General features: G+C 40.6%; 2 protein-coding genes across 5 annotated transcripts in view; both read right to left on the bottom strand.

Annotated features, from left to right (window-relative positions):
* LOC116586455 (protocadherin alpha-C2) overlaps window positions 1-21475 on the bottom strand; it is a 183647-nt gene that overhangs the window by 75404 nt on the left and 86768 nt on the right. Inside the window, exon 1 of one of the 4 annotated variants that reach the window (XM_032336458.1) lies at window positions 1426-4623. The exons of the other annotated variants lie outside the window; for them this stretch is intronic. Coding sequence (XP_032192349.1) covers window positions 1426-3855 — 2430 coding nt within the window. The 5' untranslated portion in view covers window positions 3856-4623. Of the gene's footprint in view, window positions 1-1425; window positions 4624-21475 lie in introns of those variants that run through there. 4 annotated transcript variants of the gene reach the window in all.
* LOC116586458 (protocadherin alpha-7-like) overlaps window positions 1-21475 on the bottom strand; it is a 106192-nt gene that overhangs the window by 42437 nt on the left and 42280 nt on the right.

Genomic DNA, 21475 nt, shown 5'->3' on the forward strand with positions numbered 1-21475 from the left:
AAACAAGGAATCTTCCATTCCCTTTCCTAATCTCTGCGCATCTCCTTCACTTATATCCATGATCTCTATGAGAAGTCAGAAAGTCATCCTGTAAAATTGCTGAAGATTGTCCTCACGCTATTCAGAAAGTTTCTGAAATGTAAAGGGCCACTATGGATACATTTAAGTATTTGAATAATTTAACTTTCATTAGGTGTACTATTCTCAAATATGGCATTTACTTATTCAAAGTATACTGCCCTCTAAAATAATACGAAAATTAAATCTAAGTTAAATGGATTTTGAATGGCAAATTTGAACACACAACTGCTTCTGATGTAACAGTTCTCTTTCAAGCACTGAGTAATATATGGAATTTTGAATCATTATATTGTATACCTTAATTGAATCTAACATTGTATTTTAACTGTACTGGAATTACAATTAAAAAACAATTAACTCATCTTTTATTTTTGTGGAATATATCAATAAAAACACAAAATTAAAGGTTGTCAAGTCCTATACCCAATAGTTTTATATTCTACCAATACAAATATGTGTTCTGAGGCATGCTTATAATTTCCATATACTTAGAAACACTGTGTGGCGCTATTAGCTATATCTAATTTTAGATATTTTAGATATTAATAATTAGATAATTAGCTACTATCTAATGTTTTAGAGTGTCATTGTCAAAAAAGACTAGTTTGCCAAAATGGCATTTATTTAAAGTCTGACCTAGAAAATATGTAGCATTTTATTAAATGGTGTATCACTCAAGATTTAATTCAAATGCCATCTCTACCACCATGCCTTCTCTGATTCCCTCCTCCATTCCCAGATGTTCTCTCACAGTCTCTCTCCCTTCTTTGAACATCCGTTGCAATTTATTTTTACATTTTTTTTAGGTTATCATCATTAAATCGTGTATTATTATAGTTTGAGGAAATATCTCATCTTCCATGATATTATGCTTATGTTATGCAAAGAGTATTACACATTTTTCATTCCCACTTTTGGTATCAGAATGCCTTACACATATCTGTTGCTCAAAATATTTTTTTTGAATGATGGATTTATGCTTTAAATAATCCTTAAACCAATTCCCAAAAGGAATTAAAGACTTTCCAGGTCATTTATTACCTGTACCCAAAACTTGTGCTTTCTTTCTAATTTTAGACCTTTACATTATGTTACGTTTATTGTTCTTTAATGGGTTTGAATTTCTTACCCTTTTTTCTCAAAAATAAACTATAAGTTCCCTGAGGTCAAGGACAGTCTTTTACTACTCATATACTCCCAGAATTCTTAGCACAGGGGGTGCTAAGCAGAAGTGCTCAATTCAATGGATTAAGTGTTGCCAAAGACTCACCTAAGAAGCATTTCAGAACATAGCAAACAGTCACCTCCTGGCCAATGGAATAAAATCCCTCCAAATTTGCTTACCATGGCATTGACATTTAACTGATCCCCCTTCCTATTCCGAATGTGAATGCAGGCGATTGGCAAATTCAGTCCTACCCCAGTAGCCAGATTTCTCAGGTCAGCAGCACTGTATTCCCCACGCAACAGCAAACTGTTATTATCAGAACCAGGTCCTAGAGAGGCCCGATAGAGATAGGTCTGAGAAAGTCTCTCAACTGTAGTGACATCTATTGTGGCTGATGTCAGAGGATTTGGAGCCATCTTCCTCCCATACCTCAGTTCCTCTGGAGAGCCACAGCACCTTTGAGAACAACAAACTGGGCTCTGGTTCACCTTGATACACACAAAGAAAAGTAAGCACCCCAGAAATAAAAAGGAAATACAGGCCAGAGCAATCACTAAATACAGGTTCTGGGTAGAAAGGTGGCCTCCTGTTTCCCAAGTATCTTCAAAGTTTGGGAGGACCTGAGGAGCAGAGTTGCTCAAGAGTATACCCAATGTGAGGGAAGAGGAAAGTGGTGGGTCTCCATGGTCCCGAACCTCCACCACCACCCTCTGCTTAACCGCATCAGTGGGAAGAATTAAGCGGGCAGTTCGGAGTTCTCCCATACTGGCTGAAATTCTGAAAAGCCTGGAGTCAGAAGCCTGAGAAATATGGTAGGAAAGCCAAGCATTAGAGCCACTGTCTGCATCCTCCGCTACCACTTTTGTGACCAAGTGTCCACTCCTGGCAGAGCGGGGCACAATTTCTACTGGAACAGAGCCATTCCTGGGCACAGGAAACAAGATGACTGGAGCATTGTCGTTCCTATCTATCACAAACAAGTTCACAATCACTGTTGCACTTCTGGGAGGAATACCACAATCCCGGGCTTCTACTTGGAAGTGAAACCCCCTGAGCTGCTCAAAGTCAAAGGAAATTTTGGCAGTGATAGCCCCGCTGGGTGATTCTACTGCCACCAAGCTAGAGACTTTCTGCCTTTCAGAGATAATATCCAACAACTCATAGAAGACAAGGCCGTTCTTCCCCAGGTCTGGATCCTGGGCAAACACCCGGCCTAGAGACGCCCCAGGACCATTGTTTTCAGCCACAAAAAGTTCTTGTTGTGGTTGAGCAAAGCTTGGTGAATTGTCATTCACATCAGCAACAAACACAGTCAGTTTCCTGCGGGTGCTCAAGGGGGGCGAGCCACCATCTGAGGCAGTGATCAGGACCTGGTATTCGCTGACCTGCTCCCGGTCCAGCGGCCCATCAGTCAGCAAGCTATAGTAGTTGTCAAAGGAAGCCTTCAGCTTGAAAGGGCCTCCGCTGGACATGCTACAGACGGCCTTACCATTGGGACCGAGATCCTCATCCCTGAGACTAAGGAGAGCAATCACTGTGCCAGGGGGAGCGTCCTCAGAAATCGAACTGGAGAGAGTCAGGAAATTGACCTCAGGGGCGTGATCGTTCACATCAGTCACTTCCACCAGCAGTTTGACAGTACTAGCTAAACCGAAGGTGCCCTCATCCCTCGCCTCAATGTAAGCCTCCAACAACGTTTCAGGCGGACCTAGAGAAGCAGCCACCCGCACCTCCCCATTTCTAGGGTGCACGTGGAAGTGGTGTCTCAGCGCTGCTCGCGTGCTGTTGCTTAAGAAGTACCGGATTTCCCCGTTGGAGCCTTCATCCGGGTCCGAGGCCTGAACTCGTAATAACACAGTCCCGTTGGGGGCAGTCTCTGGTACCTTGGCGCGGTAGACTGTGCGCTCAAATACAGGCGCGTTGTCGTTTGTGTCCACCACTAGGACCGTAACGTGTGCGTCTCCGGAGCGCGCCGGCTGCCCGCCGTCCCTGGCAGTGAGCACCAGCTGGTGGGTGGCGCGCTGCTCCCGATCCAGCGCTTTCTCTAATACCAACTCCGGGTATTCACTGCCGTCCACCCGCGATCCCATGATCAGGCGAAAGTGCTGGCTGGGGCTCAGACTGTAGTTTAGGACCCCGTTGCTTCCCTCGTCAGCATCTTGAGCATTGGGGAGAGTAAAGCGGGCTCCGGGCATCAGGAACTCGGGGATGTGCAGCTGCACGTCGCCGGCAGGGAAGAGAGGCGAGTTGTCGTTGGTGTCCACGATGTGAACTCTCATCGTGTGGAGCTCCAGCGGGTCCTCGAGCACCAGCTCATAGGTCAAGACGCAGACAGCTTTGGTCTCACACAGCCGTTCACGGTCCGCCGGCTCTAGGACCACCAAACTACCGCTGGCCGGATCCACCCCGAAGTAGGGCTCTCGGTGTCTGGAAAGGAAGCGAAAGTTCCTCAAGGACAGGGCGGCCGCCGACAGCCCCAAGTCCGCGGAAACATTGCCTACGGCTACGCCCCGCACGGTCTCCTCCAGCACTGAATATTCCAGCTGTCCGGCGGCAGAGCCGCAGGAGATCCACAGACACAGAACCGCCACCCTCCAGCCCACCATCCTCCCTCTCGGCGTCCTCGCTCCACCAACTGCGACCCAGGACCATGCTCCGGACTCCCGGAGAGCATGAACCGCTAGAAAGAGCAAGGGCCGGCTGCCCGCTGCCGCGGGCTAGAGATGCCCAGAGCGCCGACGTTCGGCAGCCTGGACGCACTGGAGTTGCCCGGGGCTGGCCGGCTGGAAGCTCTGCTCGCCGGATTGGAAGTGCGGCAGCCGTCTGGGAAAGCGGAGCTGGCAGGAGCGCAGCGCCGCCTAGGGGTGCAGAGACGAGGTAAACAGCTCGGGCTAGGGAGGCACCGGTCTCCACTCGCTGCTAGCAGGGATCTCCCCGAAGTCCCGGCGTCGGGCGCCGGGCGGGGCACGGAAGACGCTCGGAGAAGCTAACCCATCTTCCCTCGAACGGAAGGACAACGCCCTAAGGCCGGCCTCGGCGTAACCTCCACAGCCAACGCCTAAGGACCGCGCGTAACTAGGACTGAGCTGGGCTGGGCTTCTCTCGCCACGGTGTGACGGCGGAACGTCCAGTCCGGGGCTAGTCCAGGGCTCTCGAACCCCCCAGAACCCCTACGGTGCGGGCGAAGAGAGAGGAACTGCCAGAAAAACCACGGGGCGGAGGCGGAGAGAGGCGTGATCCGAGCCACGAATGACCACGCCTTCGAAGCTTAAGGAAACAGGAGCCCCCAAACTAAGGACTGAGGGGCATCGCATGCTGGATTCCCAGACTCTCCGCGGCGGGTTAAAGCCTCTCCTGCACCTTCTTTTATACCAGGAGCCAAATTTTCAATAGAGGCGATCAGCGAGGGGCAAATTGGGAAATAGATGCCTCCTCAAGCTTCCCTGGGACTCTGGCTTTTCGAGGCACCCAGGTGGGTGAGCGCAAAGCTTACAGTTTGGCTTTTTGCGGGTCAGCGGTTTCTCTTTCCCCAGGAGGTCCTGGGGCGGAGTGCCTTACCAGCTGCCCTTGACGCTCTGGTTGAGAGAGGTTAGAAACCAGTCAATATAAGCTCCTGAAACTCAGACTGACACTCATCCCCAGCAGGACGTGACAAGTGGAGTGGGAAGAAAGTCACTGAGATACTCTCCATTGTGTGACCACGGAACTAGTCTGTAAATTTACTCTCTGTAGATATTTGGAAAATAGCATTGAGGCAGGGTAGGAACTGACTAGCTGTCCATACATTCTCCAACTTCCTTTTTAGGCCGGTCTCCTGGAGGGAAATCGTAATATTGATCAGTTCTATGAAAAACATCTCTGAGCTATAAGAAATATCTCCAAATTTCTCCTTGCACCCTACAACCAGAGAATCTCCCTGAGGGGGAAGGCGATTTCCCTGAAGAGGAGGAGAGCTGAAAAAAGAGAGTGCCCTCAAATGACTATTAAGTACTAAATTTCTTAAACTTCTTTTAATACAGTTGCAGGGTCCAAAGCCCCAGGAACCAAAATTTGAAAGACAAAAGCTGAATACTGATCAAAAATTGAAGCTTTCACTGTGATGTTCTTTTTTTCTTTCTCTTTGTTTCTTTTTAAGATTTTACCCATTTATTTTTTGAGAGAGAAAGAGAGAGAGAGAGAGAGGGAGGACACAAGCAGGGGGAGTAGCAGGCAAAGGCAGAATTAGGTTCCCTGCTGGGTAAGGAGCCCCATGTGGGAATGGATTCTAGGACCCCAGGATCATGACCTGAGCAGAAGGCAGATGCTTAACTGACTGAGCCACCCAGCCTTACCAGGGCAATGTATTTTCTGGTCAGAAAACTGCCTAGAAGTGTTGATAATTATTGAAGCTGAAGCTGGATACTAGGGAGCTAATTACACAATTCTCTTAACTTGGGTATATGTTTGAACACTGTTATAATAGTTTCTTAAATTGCTGATTAAAATGAGGGGTGGGAAGGCAGGCTGTTTCAGCATTCTGGCTTTAAGACTGAAAGTGGGATTGGTAAATTCATTATGCCACTGGGAACCAATCACCTCCCTGGGAACAATACAAACCCAAACACTTATCTCTTCCAGGGAAGCAGGGCAAGCAGCAACATAAGGCAATTTAAGTAGTAAATGTCCTAGACTAATTTGTCTTTCTGAGTTAAGGAACCAAGAAAATCATTGACGCCAAGTCTTGGATAAAATCAAAGCAGAAAACATGTCAGCCCCGTTGAAGTGTTAGGTAGAGCTGTAAGTATAGCCATCTTGCGGAATGCTCATTAGGATGTGAAACAACCCATAAAAATTAAATTTATTCACCAAATTTCAGAATCAGAATTAATTATCTACTTCAGTGTCAGAGATTAGGATTTGCATTTCCTCATTTTCATTTAATGCTAACAGCTTTGGGGTGCAAAGCTGTACTTTTCACTTTTCCATTAGCAGCCCCTGAAATATATCTGGAGAGATGCACTCAACTTTTGGAAGGCCCCTGATTTTAAGACCTGCAATCAAGTTTCCAGTTATACTGGGTTTAGAATTTCCGAGCTCTGTCTAGGACAATATGTGTGGGTGTGGATTAGTAAGTGGGGAAAAGGAAAAACATACTGAGAATCGAATGAAAAATCTTGACAAAAATTCTTACCCCTACACATACCTCTCAGACTTCTGGCTTCCCCTCTCTTCCCATTTCTCTGTCTAACCTGCCACTGATGATTATTTTTTTTTAAAGATTTTATTTATTTATTTGACAGACAGAGATCACAAGTAGGCAGAGAGGCAGGCAGAGACAGAGAGAGAGAGGGAAGCAGGCTTCCTGCGGAGCAGAGAGCCCGATGCGGGGCTTGATCCCAGGATCCTGAGATCATGACCCGAGCCGAAGGCAGCAGCCCAAACCACTGAGCCACCCAGGCGCCCCCACTGATGATTATTTTTAAAGGATTTAATTTCTGTCAAGAATAAGTGAATAGCACTCACCTAGTGGGATTTGTTCTGTCACCTGCCTCCCTATCTATCTCCCTATCTACTATCTGTAGGCATAAATGGGATTTGTAGGAAAGCAATATTCAGGAGATATTTGGGATATTTAGATATTCCGAAGATGAGAATATCTCAAGAGTCTTTCCTTTTGTATAAGATAACAAGGTGAACACTAAATCCATGATCTCGTAAAATTTCTCATTAGCGAACTTCTCTTTAGCGAACTTCTCTTTTGCCATTTTATGCCATTTGCCGTAGTTTCCCCTTATTCAGACATTTTTGAGCTTTACTCAGGTACCATTACAACTTTAAGTGGACTCAATACAAAAACAGTTTTGATTTCTGCTTGGGTTCTATTGCCAAGACATTATTATAAGTCTCTCCCAACCAAGCTTAGCCTTAAATTATAAATTCAAGAGATTTCTAGCCATAACGCGTAAGCTCCTACCAGAGATCTTGCAGCCAAATGAGAAAATAGTAAATCTAACACATACCACAAAAGTGATGAGGGATAGAAGCAGAAAAATGTTCACATTTAACCCAGAAGACTGACCACTAGCCTGCATAGTATTAATAAGGATCAAATACATCCTTAAAGGGTCTCATTACTGCCTGTATATCTGTTAGTTAATACTAAACTGAATGATAAGCACAAGAGAAATCTTACAAAAGTAGTGTTATGAGTAGAAATTCAAAGAAACATTTATGATTTAATACTCCCTGCATGTCCCCTCCCCCTTGAGCACTAAGCATTTATCCACCAGCTTCATATAGCAAAAAGTGCAACTCTTTCTGCCCATGGGTCCTGTCCCATACTACTTAAATAAATTACTAAGTTACACCATATTGTGTCTTAAGAATTTCTTGGCCATTGTGCTCAATGACCTGCAACAAAAGGATATTGCTTTTAAAACAAAATTAAGATTTACTTATTTATCAGAGAGAGAGCACAAGCAGGGACAGAGGCAGGCAAAGGGAGAAGCAGGCTCCTTGCTGAGCAAGAAGCCCAATGCAGAACTGGAAGCCAGGACCCCAGAATTATGACCTGAGCTGAAGGCAGACACTTAACAGGCAGAACCACACAGATGTCTGCAAAATTAAGATTTTAAAACATATTTTATTTTTTAAAGGTTTTATTTATTTGCGAGAGAGAACCAACTGAGCCACCCAAGTGTCCCTAAACCAGATTTTCTTAGTGCTTAAGATTACTCCTTGGGAACATATTACGTACTTAAAGTAAATTTAAAGACAAGATATCAGTGTCACATTAAGCAAATTTTCATCCTGTAAAAGCTGATCAAGTGTCCAAATCAAGTCTTTTTTTCTTTTTTTATCCCAAATCAAGTCTCACAGAATAGTTCTTTGGGGGTAGAGATCTACATCACTCAAATTTTGTCTCTTAAGTATCTAGCTATGCTCTGGGCACACAAATTAAGTGGCTAACGCACTCTCAATATACAACATCCTATGTTACTTTTTTTTTTTTTTACTTGCATCTAACATATTACTACAGAATTTCTTTCTCAAATTTCTAATCCCAAGTAACTTGTTTTTCTCCATTACATAATACCATATAAAGTATCTCAAACCTTTCTTCATGAATCTTCACTCTGACTCTATATTGTGCTTATGCACTACCTTTTACAATTATTTGCCAATTTTCCAAAAATTATCTTTTTTAAAGATTTTTTTTTAATTTTATTTATTTGACAGAAAGAGATCACAAGCAGGCAGAGGCAAGCAGAGAGAAAGGGGGAAGCAGGCTTCCAGCTGAGCAGAAAGCCTGATGTGGGGCTCGATTCCAGGACCCTGAGGTCATGACCCAAGCTCAAGGCAGAGGCTTAACCTACTGAGCCACCCAGGTACCCCCCAAAATTACCTTTTTCTAAAAATCTTTTTCTATTTCCTCTTCAAAGTGTAGCCCTCAGAACTTAAAGTCATACTCCAGGTTGGTCACATCTGAAGCAAAAAGAGATCTTTTCTCCTTGATAAGGAGAACATACATTTAGGCATGTGTGAGGTGAGGGTATAGGTCCTAGCAAGAATAGAAGAAGGAAAAAGAATTTAAAAAGCACTTTTTTCATGCAGTCCCTTCAGTCTCCCTGTCTAGATCTATTCTTACACATGCCTAATGTCCTCCTTGTAACAGTCAAAGAGTTAATGATTTCTTCAGTCTTCCAGCACAACAGATAACATCCAAGGAGTACCCAAGAGAGGTTATCATGAATGTTTTCCAAGACCACTGACTCCAGAGCTTCAGTAACTTACAGAAGATGTCTAAGAATTCATCCTTGTTTTGACTAATTCCTGAAATGTATGAGGGGACACATACACCAGACCACTGTCTTCGATCTAAACCCCAAATGCCAAGCAAAGATGAGACACTCTCCCTGTTTCTTTCTGAGTCTCCCAGACTGTCTGTATCGGCTCTCTCCACATATCTTCAATAAATTCTGCTCTCACTTCTCAGGGCTCACATTTGATTTCCATCCTGCGTGAAGCCAAAGGACCCTCTTGGCTGGTCCTGTGGGACCCCCCTCTGCATCGTTGGACCCAGCCAGCTGCATTACTTTCATTCTAAATATTACAAATCAAGGAATAGAGTCTAAAATTACATCTAGCTCTTTAAAACACAAATACTTTTTTTCATGATGGATTGAAAACTAAAATTAATATATATTTTTTTCTAGATGGTCTTAAGCCACAGATCAAGAAGTCCTAGACTTTTGTACTTTTTCTTTTTTACTCCAATTTGCTGAATATTACTGGGTTAAAAGCTAACCTATCTTGTTCAATTACATAATATATTTTATCTACATTCAAATTTTGTATTGCACATATTTGGTAAGCAGTCACACTAGATCTTCCTCTGAGCTGTGGATGAAAATTTTCATCAAGTGTAGCTTAAAAGGAAGGCCTGCAATCATTACCAACTAACCCAACTGACATCAGTTTATTAGATAGTGCTTAACCTGAAATAAAAATCTGACAATGATTCTATCAACATTCTCTAAAAAAGACTCTACACAAATCTCACATTATAGTTTCAAAACATGCTAAACAAAATATTACTAGAGCATTCTTATGATAGATGCTTAAAAGCAATTTGATAAAAATTTGACCGCTGTCACAAAACAATGACCACCTTCATTTTATATATATTTTTTTAAAGATCTTATTCATTTATTTGTCAGAGACAGAGAGTACAAGCATGGGGAGCAGCAGGCAAAGGGAGAAGCAAGCTCCTTGCTGAGCAGGGAACCCAATGTAGGACTCAATTCCAGGACCCTGGTATCATGACCTGGGCTGAAGGCAGATGCTTAACTGACTGAGCCACTCAGGCATCCCCCATCTTCAATTTAAACAAAAAAACACCAGAATAATTTCCATGAAAAATCATGAGCATAACCAGATACTTCATCTCATAGTTATTATTCAATACTGACTTGGATATGCTAGGCTAATCAATATAAAATAAAGAAATGTGTATATGTGTTAGAAAGGAGAATAACATATATTGTTAGATGATAAATTTATAGGCAATATAATTTTCTACTCATGAAATCAAATAAAAAATAATTAGAACTAAAGGGGTTCAGTGACATGATCAGCTTTCATCTTTGATGAAACTCTATAAAACAAATGAACTTCTAGCATAATATATATGAAGAGAAATTACCAAGTACCATGAAAATTGGACCAAGATGTGAGAAAATGCTAAGAGTGAATTCGTCCCACTGGAGACTTGGGAAGAGCTGATAGACTGGAGTTTTCCAGAGTAGTGGTTCATACTGAAAAACAAAACAAATGATTCTTTGTTTGGAACGACAGGGATGCATAATTTGCCATCCCAAAATGTGTCTGTTTGGCTGGTGTATTATTTTAGGCTGATTATTTTTTCCCAAGTTTTCATTTAAATTCCAGTTAATTAACATACAGTCCAATATTAGTTTCAGTTGTAAAATTAAATGCTTCAAAGTTATATATGACAACCGGTGCTCCTCATAGGCTGGTTATTTTTAAGAAACAGAGGGCTTTTAAAAAAAAAAAAAAAACCTCCCCTCTATCTGCCTAAAATAATTTACAGGATGTGTTCCAGGAAGGGAGCTATCACCATAGATAACTGCAGCATAATATGATATGGTAGACAGGGAAGAAGCTAGCAAGGCCTGTTTGATCAAAGTTTTCCCAATGTCATATTTTTTTTGGATGACCCAGCACACATTTGTTTACCAGACATTTACTCTTTCCACCTTCCTATGAATTGCCTTCTGCCCCTTTGAAGCCTTAGATCCTACCCTTTTCTCTTTAGTTCAGAAAGTCATATATGTACTTCATTTTGTTAACTGTCTTTGGAATCTCTAACGTTTATGTGGATTCCCCTGCATGTATTTAATTAAATTTTATTTTCTCCTGTTAATCTGTCTCATGTTAATTTAATTCTTAGACCAGCCACAAGACGCTTGAAGGGTGAAGGGAAAATTTACCTCCCCAGACTGAACAAAAAGACCTAGGTACATAGGCTGAATCAGGCAGGATTCTCCTTTCATCCTATTTGTCAGCACAAAATATAAGAGAAAGCAGGACTAAATGTGACAGAGAGCAGAAGCACTATTATTTCAAGAGTGAAGCTAAGGATGTATGTAGTAAGGTGAAGAGAAAATTCTGGATAACAAATTGCTCTGCAGCTGCCAATTCTCATCAGTTGGAGATATGCAGAAACTAAGGTACACACAAACTACTCTACCAAACATTAATAAGGATACCTTCATGTTAGTCCAGAGCTCTGCTGGCCCATCCATTTACATTCTTCACCTGCAGATAGCTAGTCTTAAAGGAACTACTTTCAATAATGAGTAGTAATCAAAACTAAGCCAAAATGGGATCTCCATAAATACTACAAGAAAGATTAGAAAATAGACGTGTACATATGCTCACTGCCAGAATCACAAGGGGATCTTTCACTGTGAGATCTTGGTGAGATCCGTTATTACATCACCAGGTTCACTCTTGGGCAGAATTACCAGACTAGATATTAAAATAACAAGGTCCAACTATATGTCATCAACAGAAGGCAACTTTAGACTCAAAGATACAGATAAATTGAAAGTAAAGGATGGAAAAACATATATTATAAAAATAGCAACCACAAGAGAGCTGCAGTGGCTATGCTAATATCAGACAAAAATATTACTGGAAATAGAGAGATATTTCATCATGACAAGAGTTGATTAGGAAAGTATAACAATTATAAGAATATAGACAGCTAACAACAGAGCCCCCAAATACATAAAGCAAGAGCTAACAGAAATGAAAGAAGAAATAGACAATTCAATACTAAAAGCTGGAGATTTTAATACCTTACTTCTGGCAATGGATAACACCTAGACAGATGATCAGTAAGTAAATGGAAGGCTTTAAAAACACTGTAAACCAACTAGACCAAAAAAGACATTTACAGAATACTCACCCACTGACAGCACAATATCTATTCTTCTCAACTGCACAAGAACATTCTCCATAACAGACCACATGCTAAGTGTCAAGCAAATTACTGTGCACCAGGTATCAACCCCAAGGGAGGACTCTAAATACTTATGCCCATTGCATCTTGGCATCAGAGTTGCCAAGAAGAACACAATACAGTCAAGCAGGATGGAACAACATTGTATTTACATAGAGAAAAGACAGACCAAGATCAGCTTCAGTACTGGGCATCAGTATCCCATGGCCAGTGGGTTTCTCTGTGCACCCCTCCTGTACCACAGTAGAAAGACCTTTTCTCCTCTTCACAGAGGACAGATGTAACAGTGGGCTTGGTCAGATACCACATGATTCACATGCTCCAAGCAGAGACAAGAGCTTCAGTGAGTCTGAAAGAGGGAAAGATATTCCCACACAAGATAATAAGACTATCATAGGCTGTGCAGACTCCATTTCTTGGTAAGGAAGTGTTCCAAGCCCAAGACCCATTCTTACATGACTAAGTGAAATCTGAAAGACTGCGCATGAGGGGTGCCTGGGTGGCACAGTCGGTTAAATGATCCCAGGGTCCTGGGATCAAGCCCCACATAAGGCTCTCTGCTCAACGGAGAGCCTAATTCTCCCTCTCCCTCTGCCTGCTGCTCTGCCTACTTGTACTCTCTATCTCTGTGTCAAATAAATTTAAAAAAAAAACTTTAAAAAATCATTTAAAAAAAAAGGTTGCACATTAGAATGCCCTTCCCAACCCTATGCCATAAAATAAACTTCAGTAAGTTTAAAGGGACTGATACCATACAAAACGTGTTATCTGACCATAATGGAATAAAATTAGAAATCTATAACAAACTGAAATTTAGGGAATTCAGATATATGTAGAAATTAAATCACATATGCTAAAATAACCATGGGTCAAAGAAGAACAAGGGAAATTAGGAAACACTCTGAGATAAATGAAATGCTGAGATAAATGAAATGAAAGACACAATATATGAAAACTTATGGAATGCAACTAAAACAATGCTCAAAGGAAGATGTATAGCTGTAGTGTTGACACTGAAGAGGAAGATATACCTCAAATCAATTACCTAACCTCCTACTTTAAGATACTGGAAAAATAAAAACAAACTAAATTTAAAGGATTAAAGAAAAAATAAATAAAAAGAGGAAAAACAGTAGAGAAAGATGACAAAGGCACAAGTTGGTTCTTTGAAAAGATCAACATAATTGACAAAACTTTACCTAGATTGACCAAGAGAAAAGTCAAGAAAATGAAGATTACTAAAACCAGCAATGAAAGAAGACATTACTACAAACCTTAAAGAAATAAAAAAGATAAGAGAATATTATGAACAGCTGTGTACCAATAAATGAGTAGTTTAGATGAAAAAATTCTTAGGATACACAAATACCAAAATTGGGTAAAAAGAAAAATAGAAAATCTGAGTGGACATATGAAAAGTAAATAGATTGAATTACTAACTAGATTGAATTAGTAAATAGATTGAATTAGAACTACACGGGGAAAAAAACACAAAAGACATCATGAATGAATTCTACCAAACATTTTCATAAATATTAATAGCAGTTCTTTACAAACTCTTCCAAAGAATAGAAGAGGAGCAAGGGACACCTGGATGGCTAGTTGGTTAAGCACCTTACTCTTGGTTTTGGCTCAGGTCATGATCCTAGGGTCCTGAGATTGAGTCCCACGTAGGGCTCAGAGCTCAACATGGAATCCTGTTGTCCCTCTCCCTCTGCTCCTCCTCTCCCCTGCTTTCTCATAAATAAACAAATAAAATCTTTTCTTAAAAAAGAAGAACAAATACTTCCTGGCTCATTCTTTTTTTTAGAAGATTTTTTATTTATTTGACAGAGAGAGTAATCACAAGTAGACAGAAGTAGGCAGAGAGGTAGGCAGAGAGAGATGAGGAAGGAGGCTCCCTGCTAAGCAAAGAGCCCAATGCAGAGCTCAATCCCAGGACCCCAAGATCATGACCTGAGCCTAAGGCAGAGGCTTAACCCACTGAGCCATCCAGGTGCCCCTTCTGAGGGCAGTATTACTCTGATATCCAAAACAAAAGACATGACCAGAAAAGAAAACTACAGACCACTATCTTTTATGAATATAAACACAAAAATACTCAATGGAATACCAGAAAACCAAATTCAGCAATATATAAAAGGAATTATACACCATCATCAAGTTGGTTTAACATCTGAAAATCAATAAATGTAATATATATTAGGTTGTACAGGTTGCCATAACAAAGTATCACAGACTGGGTGAGCTAAACAACAGAAATTTACTTTCTTGTAATTCTGAAGGCTAGAATTCCAAGATCAATATATCACCAGTGTTAATATCTTTCAAGGCTTCTCTCCTTGGCTTATAAATGGCCATCTCCTCACTGTGACTTCACATGGTCTTCCCTCTGTGTGTGTTGATGAACTAATTTCTTTTTCTTTTTAAAGATTTATTTATTTTAGAGACAGAGGGTGTGAGCAGAGGCAGAGGTCTAATTTCCTCTTCTTAAAAGGACATCAGTCATATTGCATTAAGATTCACCTCAATGACTTCATTTTAACTCAGTTATTTCTTTTTAAAATTTTTTATTTATTTATTTGACAGAGGAAGACACAGCAAGAGAGGGAACACAAGCAGACGGAATGGGAGAGGAAGAAGCAGGCTTCCTGCTGAGTAGGGAACCTGATGTGGGGCTTGATCCCAGGACCCTGGGATGGTGACTTGAGCCAAAGGCAGATGCCCAACAACTGAGCCACCCAGGCAAGCCTACGTCAATTACTTCTTTAAAAATGGCCACAATTGCCGAACTGTGGAAAGAGCCAAGATGCCCTTCAACAGATGAATGGATAAAGAAGATGGTCCATATATACTATGGAGTATTATGACTCCATCAGAAAGGACGAATACCCAACTTTTTTTATCAACATGGACGGGACTGGAAGAGACTATGCCGAGTGACATAAGTCAAGCAGAGAGAGTCAGTTATCATATGGTTTCACTTACTTGGGGAGCATAAAGAATAACGTGGAGGACATTAGGAGAAGAAAAGGAAAAGTGAATTGGGGGAAATTAGAGGGGGAGATGAACCATGACAGACTGGGACTCTGAGAAACAAACTGAGGGTTTTAGAGGGGAGGGAGATGGGAGATAGGTGAGCCTGGTGGTAGGTATTAAGGAGGGCACGTATTGCATGGAACACTCACTGTGGTACAAAAACAATGAATCTTGGAACACTGAAAAAATGGAATAAATTTTAAAAATATATATCTCCAAATATAATTCCAAATATATTCTGAGGTACTTCGGTTCAGGCATCAACACATGAATTTTGGGGGGACACAATTCAGCTCATACTGATATATCAATTGATTAAAATACAAACACCATATGATCATCTGAATACATGCAGAAAAATCGTTTGGCAAAATCCAACACCATTTTATAATAAAATCAGCCATCAAACTAGGAAGAGAAGGGAATTTCCTTATCCTGATAAGGGCATTCATGAGATAGAGTGGAAAACTGAAGAAGAAGACAATGAAGCCAAAGTTGGTTCTTTGAAAAGATCAAGAAAACTGACAAAACCTTAGCTATATTGACGAAGAGAAAAAGCCACAAGACTAAAATTAGTAAAACCGGAAATGAAAGAGGGGTCATTTTCAAAGACCTACTGAAAGGTAATATTATAGTTACAGGTGAAAACCAGTGTGCTTTTGCCTAAGGTCAGCGACAAGTCAGGAAAGTTTTCTCTAACCACTTCTATTCAACATTGTGCTAGAGGCTCTAGCTAGCCCAATTAGGGAAGAATACAAGATCAAAGACATTCAGATGCAATGGATAGGAAGATTAAAACTATCTCCATTTAGAGATGACCAGTCCTTGTATATTGAAAATCCTAAAGAATCCACTAAAAACTGTAAAACAAATAAATGACATCAGAAAGGTTATAGGATAAAAGATTAATATAAAAACCCATCAATTATATTTTATAGACTAACTATTGTAAAAATGAACCAATAAAAAATGCAATGAAAAATCTATTTTAAAATGTTTTTTAAAAAGGGGGCGCCTGGATGGCTCAGTGGGTTAAAGCCTCTGCCTTCAGCTCAGGTCATGATCCCAGGGTCCTGGAATTGAGCCCCATGTAGGGCTCTCTGCTCAGCAGGGAGCCTGCTTCCCTTCCTCTCACTCTGCCTGACTCTCAGCCTACTTGTGATCTCGTCAAATAAACAAATAAAATCTTTAAAAAAAAGAAAATATTAAGAAATAAATTTAGCAAAAGAAATATAAAATGTGTACTCTGGAAACTCCAAAACAATGTTGAAAGGAATTAAAGAAGGGGCACCTGAGTGGCTCAGTTGGTTAAGCATCTGTCTTCAGTTCAGATCGTGATCCCAGGGTCCTGGGATCCAAGCCCTTTGGGCTCCCTGCTCTGTAAGAAGTCTGCTATTCCCTCTCCCTCTGCTGCACTCCCTGCTTATTCTCTCTCTGTGTGTCAAATAAACAAGTAAAATCTTTAAAAATAAGTAATTAATTAATTAAACTAAAAAGAAGGGAATTAAAAAACATCTAAATGGGGAAAATCCCATGTTCATGGATCAGAAGACTTTACACCATTAAAATGGAAATACTGTCCAAATGGATCTACAACATACTCCCTATCAAAAGTAAGCTGGTTTCCTTGCAGAAACTGACAAGCCGATCCTAAAATTCATATGGAAATGCAGGTCACCCAGAAGAGCCAAGAAAATCTTGAGAAAAAGAACAAAGTTGGAGAACAAATAATTTCTAAAACTTGCCTCAAAAATATAATAACGAAGAGAGTGTGGTACTGGGATAAGGACAGACATATAAATCAATGGAATAGAAATGGGAATCCAGAAATTAACTCCCACATTTATTGATCAACTGATTTTCTTTTCTTTCTTCTTTTTAAAGATTTCTTTTTTAAGTAATTTCTACACCCAACATGGGGCTCGAACTCACAACCTAGAGATCAAGAGTCTTGTGCCCTACTGACAGGAAGGCATTCCTTGATCAACTGAATTCCAACAACGGTTCCCCAACATTTCAACAGGGAAAGAATAGTTCTTTTCAATAAACAGTGCCAGGATAACTGTATATCCACTTGCAAAAGTATTAAGGTAGACCACTACCTCACACCATCTACAAAAATTAACTCAGAGTGTATCAAAATGATGCCAGCAAAATAACAGAATAAGAATTCCCAGCCCTTATTCTCCCACAAAAATACAATTAGCAACAATATACAGACCAAAATTCCTTTATGAGGATTCCAGAGTCCAGTTACAAAGCTGGAGTACTCCCGGGTGAACACAAGGCTGAAATAGCTACGCTGAAACAAGTACAAAGAATAAATTTTACTTGGCTCACATCAGCCCTGCACCCACGTTGACCCACCAAGAAAGAATACCCTGGCTTGCTACTGGCCCTTCCAGAGGAAAGAAAAGAGCACAGCATGTGTCCAATGTAACAACTTCTCAGAAGGCTGCCTTAAAGGACTAATTTCTATATTGCCCCAATCAGAGAACTGATCGAACTGGCATAGTTTGGATGCCTGAAGGCTATGGAGAACAAAAGAAAATACCAAGGGGACGAAGGAGAGAGAAAAGTGAGGATGTGTCCAGACTTTTGGGATTTTGGAAAGCTGCCTAAGAAACTGGTATCTGTTTTATCTGACTCGGGTTGCTGACAGGAAACCAGCATACCCTGGATGCCTAGTGATCACTGAGAACAAGGGACAACTACTGCCATAGAACATAGAAAACTAAAATGCTGCAGATAGACACTAGAGGGAGCAACAAAGAGCATTTTAAATCACCAGGTTCCAAAATAAAATAAAATAAAATAAAAATCTCCAGTCAAAAGGAGCGCTATAGGAAAGAAACTGGGGGTTGCTGGAGGGGAGAGGGTGGGGGGATAGGGTAACTGGATAATGGGCCTTAAGGAGGACATGTGATGTAATGAGCACTGGGTATTTTATGCAACTGAGGAATTACTAAATTCTATTCGCGTAATAATGCACTATATGTTAACTAAATTGAATTTATAATTTTTAAAGATTTCATTTATTTATTTAACAGACAGAGATCACAAGTAGGCAGAGAGGCAGGCAGAGAGAAAGGGGAAAGCAGGCTCCCTGATGAGCAGAGAGCCCGATGAGGGGGATGCGGGGCTCGATCCCAGGACACTGAGAACATCACCTGAGCCAAACGCAGAGGTTTAACCCACTGAGCCACCAAGGCGCCCCTGAATTTAAATTTTAAAAATTTTTTTCAAGGAGCTAAAAGAAAAATATGTGAAAAGTAATGAAGAAAACCTATGGGGTATACAGGACTTATGGGACAACTTTATTTAAAATTTTTTTAAAAAAATTCTACGTGTTTATTTGACAGAGAAAGAGAGAGAGCACAAGCAGGGAGAAGCAAGGTCTCCACTGAGCATGGAGCCTGATATGGGGCTCGATCCCAGGATCCTGGGATCATGAGCTGAGCTGAAGACAGATGCTTAACTAACTGAACCACTCATGGGCCCTGGAGACACCTTTAGTATATGTGCTGCCGAAGCGAGCACCCTGGAGACACCTTTAAAAGAAATCATCACTGGAATCTCAGAAGAAGAGAGAAAGGGGTAGAAAGCTTATTTAAGGAAATAATGAGAGAGAACTTCTCGGACATGGGGAAAGATTTGGAAATCCAAGTTCATGAAGCTAATAGGTTCACCCCAAAATGTCACTCCAAAACAATCTTCTCTATGACAAATTATAATAAAACTACGTAAAATTAAAGGCAAAGAGAATTTTAAGAGCAAAAAGAGAGAACAATTTCTCTCTTATAAGTGAACCCCCAGTAGGCTATCACCAGAAACACTGCTCGCCAGGAGAGAATGGGGTGATGTTATTCAAAGTCCTGAAATAAAATTAAACCACTGACCAAGAAAACATTATGCAGCAAAGTTATCCTTCAGAAATGAAAGTGAGATAAAGACTTTCCCAAATAAGCAAAAGCTTAGGGAGTTCATCACCATTAGACCTGCCTTACAAGAAATGCTGAAAGGAGTTCTTCAAACTGAAATCAAACGATGATAACTAGTAACATAAAAACATATGAAAACATACCATATGCTGGTAAAAGTAAGTATAGAGTCAGATTAACAATACCCAATACTGTAATATAGTGGTGTGATAACCACCATACTCTCAGGGTTAAAGAACAAATATATTTAAAATAGAAATAGTTATAATTTTGTTAATGGATACACCCTATAAAAAGACATAAATTATGACAATAGAAACATAAAATGGGGAGGAGTAAAAGAGTAGAGTTTTGCATGTGATGAAAGCCAACTTACTGGGGTGCCTAGGTGGCTTAGTTGGTTAAGTGTCTGCGTTCAGCTCAGGTCATGATCTCAGTGTCCTGGAATCGTGCCCCATATCGGGCCCCCAGCTCGACAAGGAATCTGCTTCTCACTCTCCCTCTGCCCCTCACACCGCTTATGCTCACTTTCTCTCAAATAAATAAATAAAATCTTTATAAAAAAGCCTAGTTGTTGTCAGCTTAAAATAGGCCTATGTCTATAAAATGCTTCAATTAAAGTACAGGTAACCATAAAAAAAAACTATAGTAGATACAAAATAAAGAAAAGGAAATCAAAGATACACACAAGATAAAGATAAGGAAATCAATTCGCAAAGGAAGATAGCAAGATGGGGAAAAAAGGAACAGAGATACTATAAAACAGCCAGAAAACAATGGACATAGTAAGTTCTTACCTATTATTATTTTTTTAGAAATATTTTTTTAAAGATTTTATTTATTTATCAGATAGAGATCACAAGTAGGCGGAGAGGCAGGCAGAGAGAGAGGGGGAAGCAAGCTCCCTGCTGAGCATACTGGGATCACGACCTCAGCCCAAGGCAGAGGCTTTAACCCACTGAGCCACCCAAGCGCCCCTTTACCTATTATTATTTTAAAAGAAAATGGATTAAATTCTCCAATAAAAGGCATAGCTGAATGGATTAAAAACAAGATCCACCTATATGCCGCCTCCAGCACTTTCAAGGGACACACACAGGTTTAAAATGAAGAGAAGGAAAAAGATATTCCATGCAAATGGAAATAAAAAGAGAGAGTAGGAATAGCTATACTTGTATTGGATAAAACTGACTTTAAGTAAAAAACTGTAACAGGAAACAAAGAAGGTCATCATATGGTGAGAAAGAGGTCAAAGTCATCAAGAGGATGTAACAATTTTTATGCATCTACCCAACATCAGAACACAGAAATATATAAAGCAAATAATAGCGTATCTGAAGGGAGTAATAGACATTACAGGAATAACAGTGGACTTCAAACCCCAGTTTCATCAGTGGATAGATCACCCAGACAGATAATAAATAGAAAACACTGAACTTTATCTCTACTTTAGACCAAATGGACCTAGCAGACATGTACAGAACATACCCACCAACTTCAGCAGAAAACACATTCTTCTCAAGCACACATGGAACATTATCCAGGATATATCATGTGCTAGGTCACAAAATAAGTCTCAGCAAACTTTAAAAGACTCAAATCATATAGAGTAGATTTTCTGACCATAATCATATGAAACTAGAAGTTGATAACTGGAGGAAAACTAGACAATTCACAAATATGTGGAAATTAAATAACACACTCCTTAAAAAAAAAATAACACACTCCTAAAAAACTGTGGGCCAAAGATGAAATCGAAGGGAAATAATATTTTGAAACAAATGAAAATGAAAGCACAATGTACCAAAACTTATAGGATGCTGCAAAAGCAGGGCTAAGAGGGAAATTTACAGCAATAAATAACTACATTAAAAGAAATTATTTTGGGGCACCTGGTGACACAGTCCGTTGTATCAGACTCTTGATTTCCACGCAGGTCATGATCTCAGGGTCGTGAGATGGAAAAGGCTCTGTGCTGAGCAGAGTCTGTTTAAGATTCTTGCTGCCCTTCCCCCCAGCTCTCCCCTACTCTCCTTCTCTTGCTCTAAAATAAATAAATCTTTAAAAAGAAAAATAAAAGGGGGCACCTGGGTAGTTCAGTCAGTTAAGTGTATTTCGCTCAGGTTGTGACCCCAAGGTTCTGGAATGGACCCCCACATTGGGCAACCTGACCAGTGGGAGTCTGCTTCTCCCTCTCCCTTTGTCCCTCCTCCCCTG

Source organism: Mustela erminea, chromosome 3, assembly GCF_009829155.1.
Source record: "Mustela erminea isolate mMusErm1 chromosome 3, mMusErm1.Pri, whole genome shotgun sequence".
Lineage (NCBI taxonomy): Eukaryota > Metazoa > Chordata > Mammalia > Carnivora > Mustelidae > Mustela > Mustela erminea.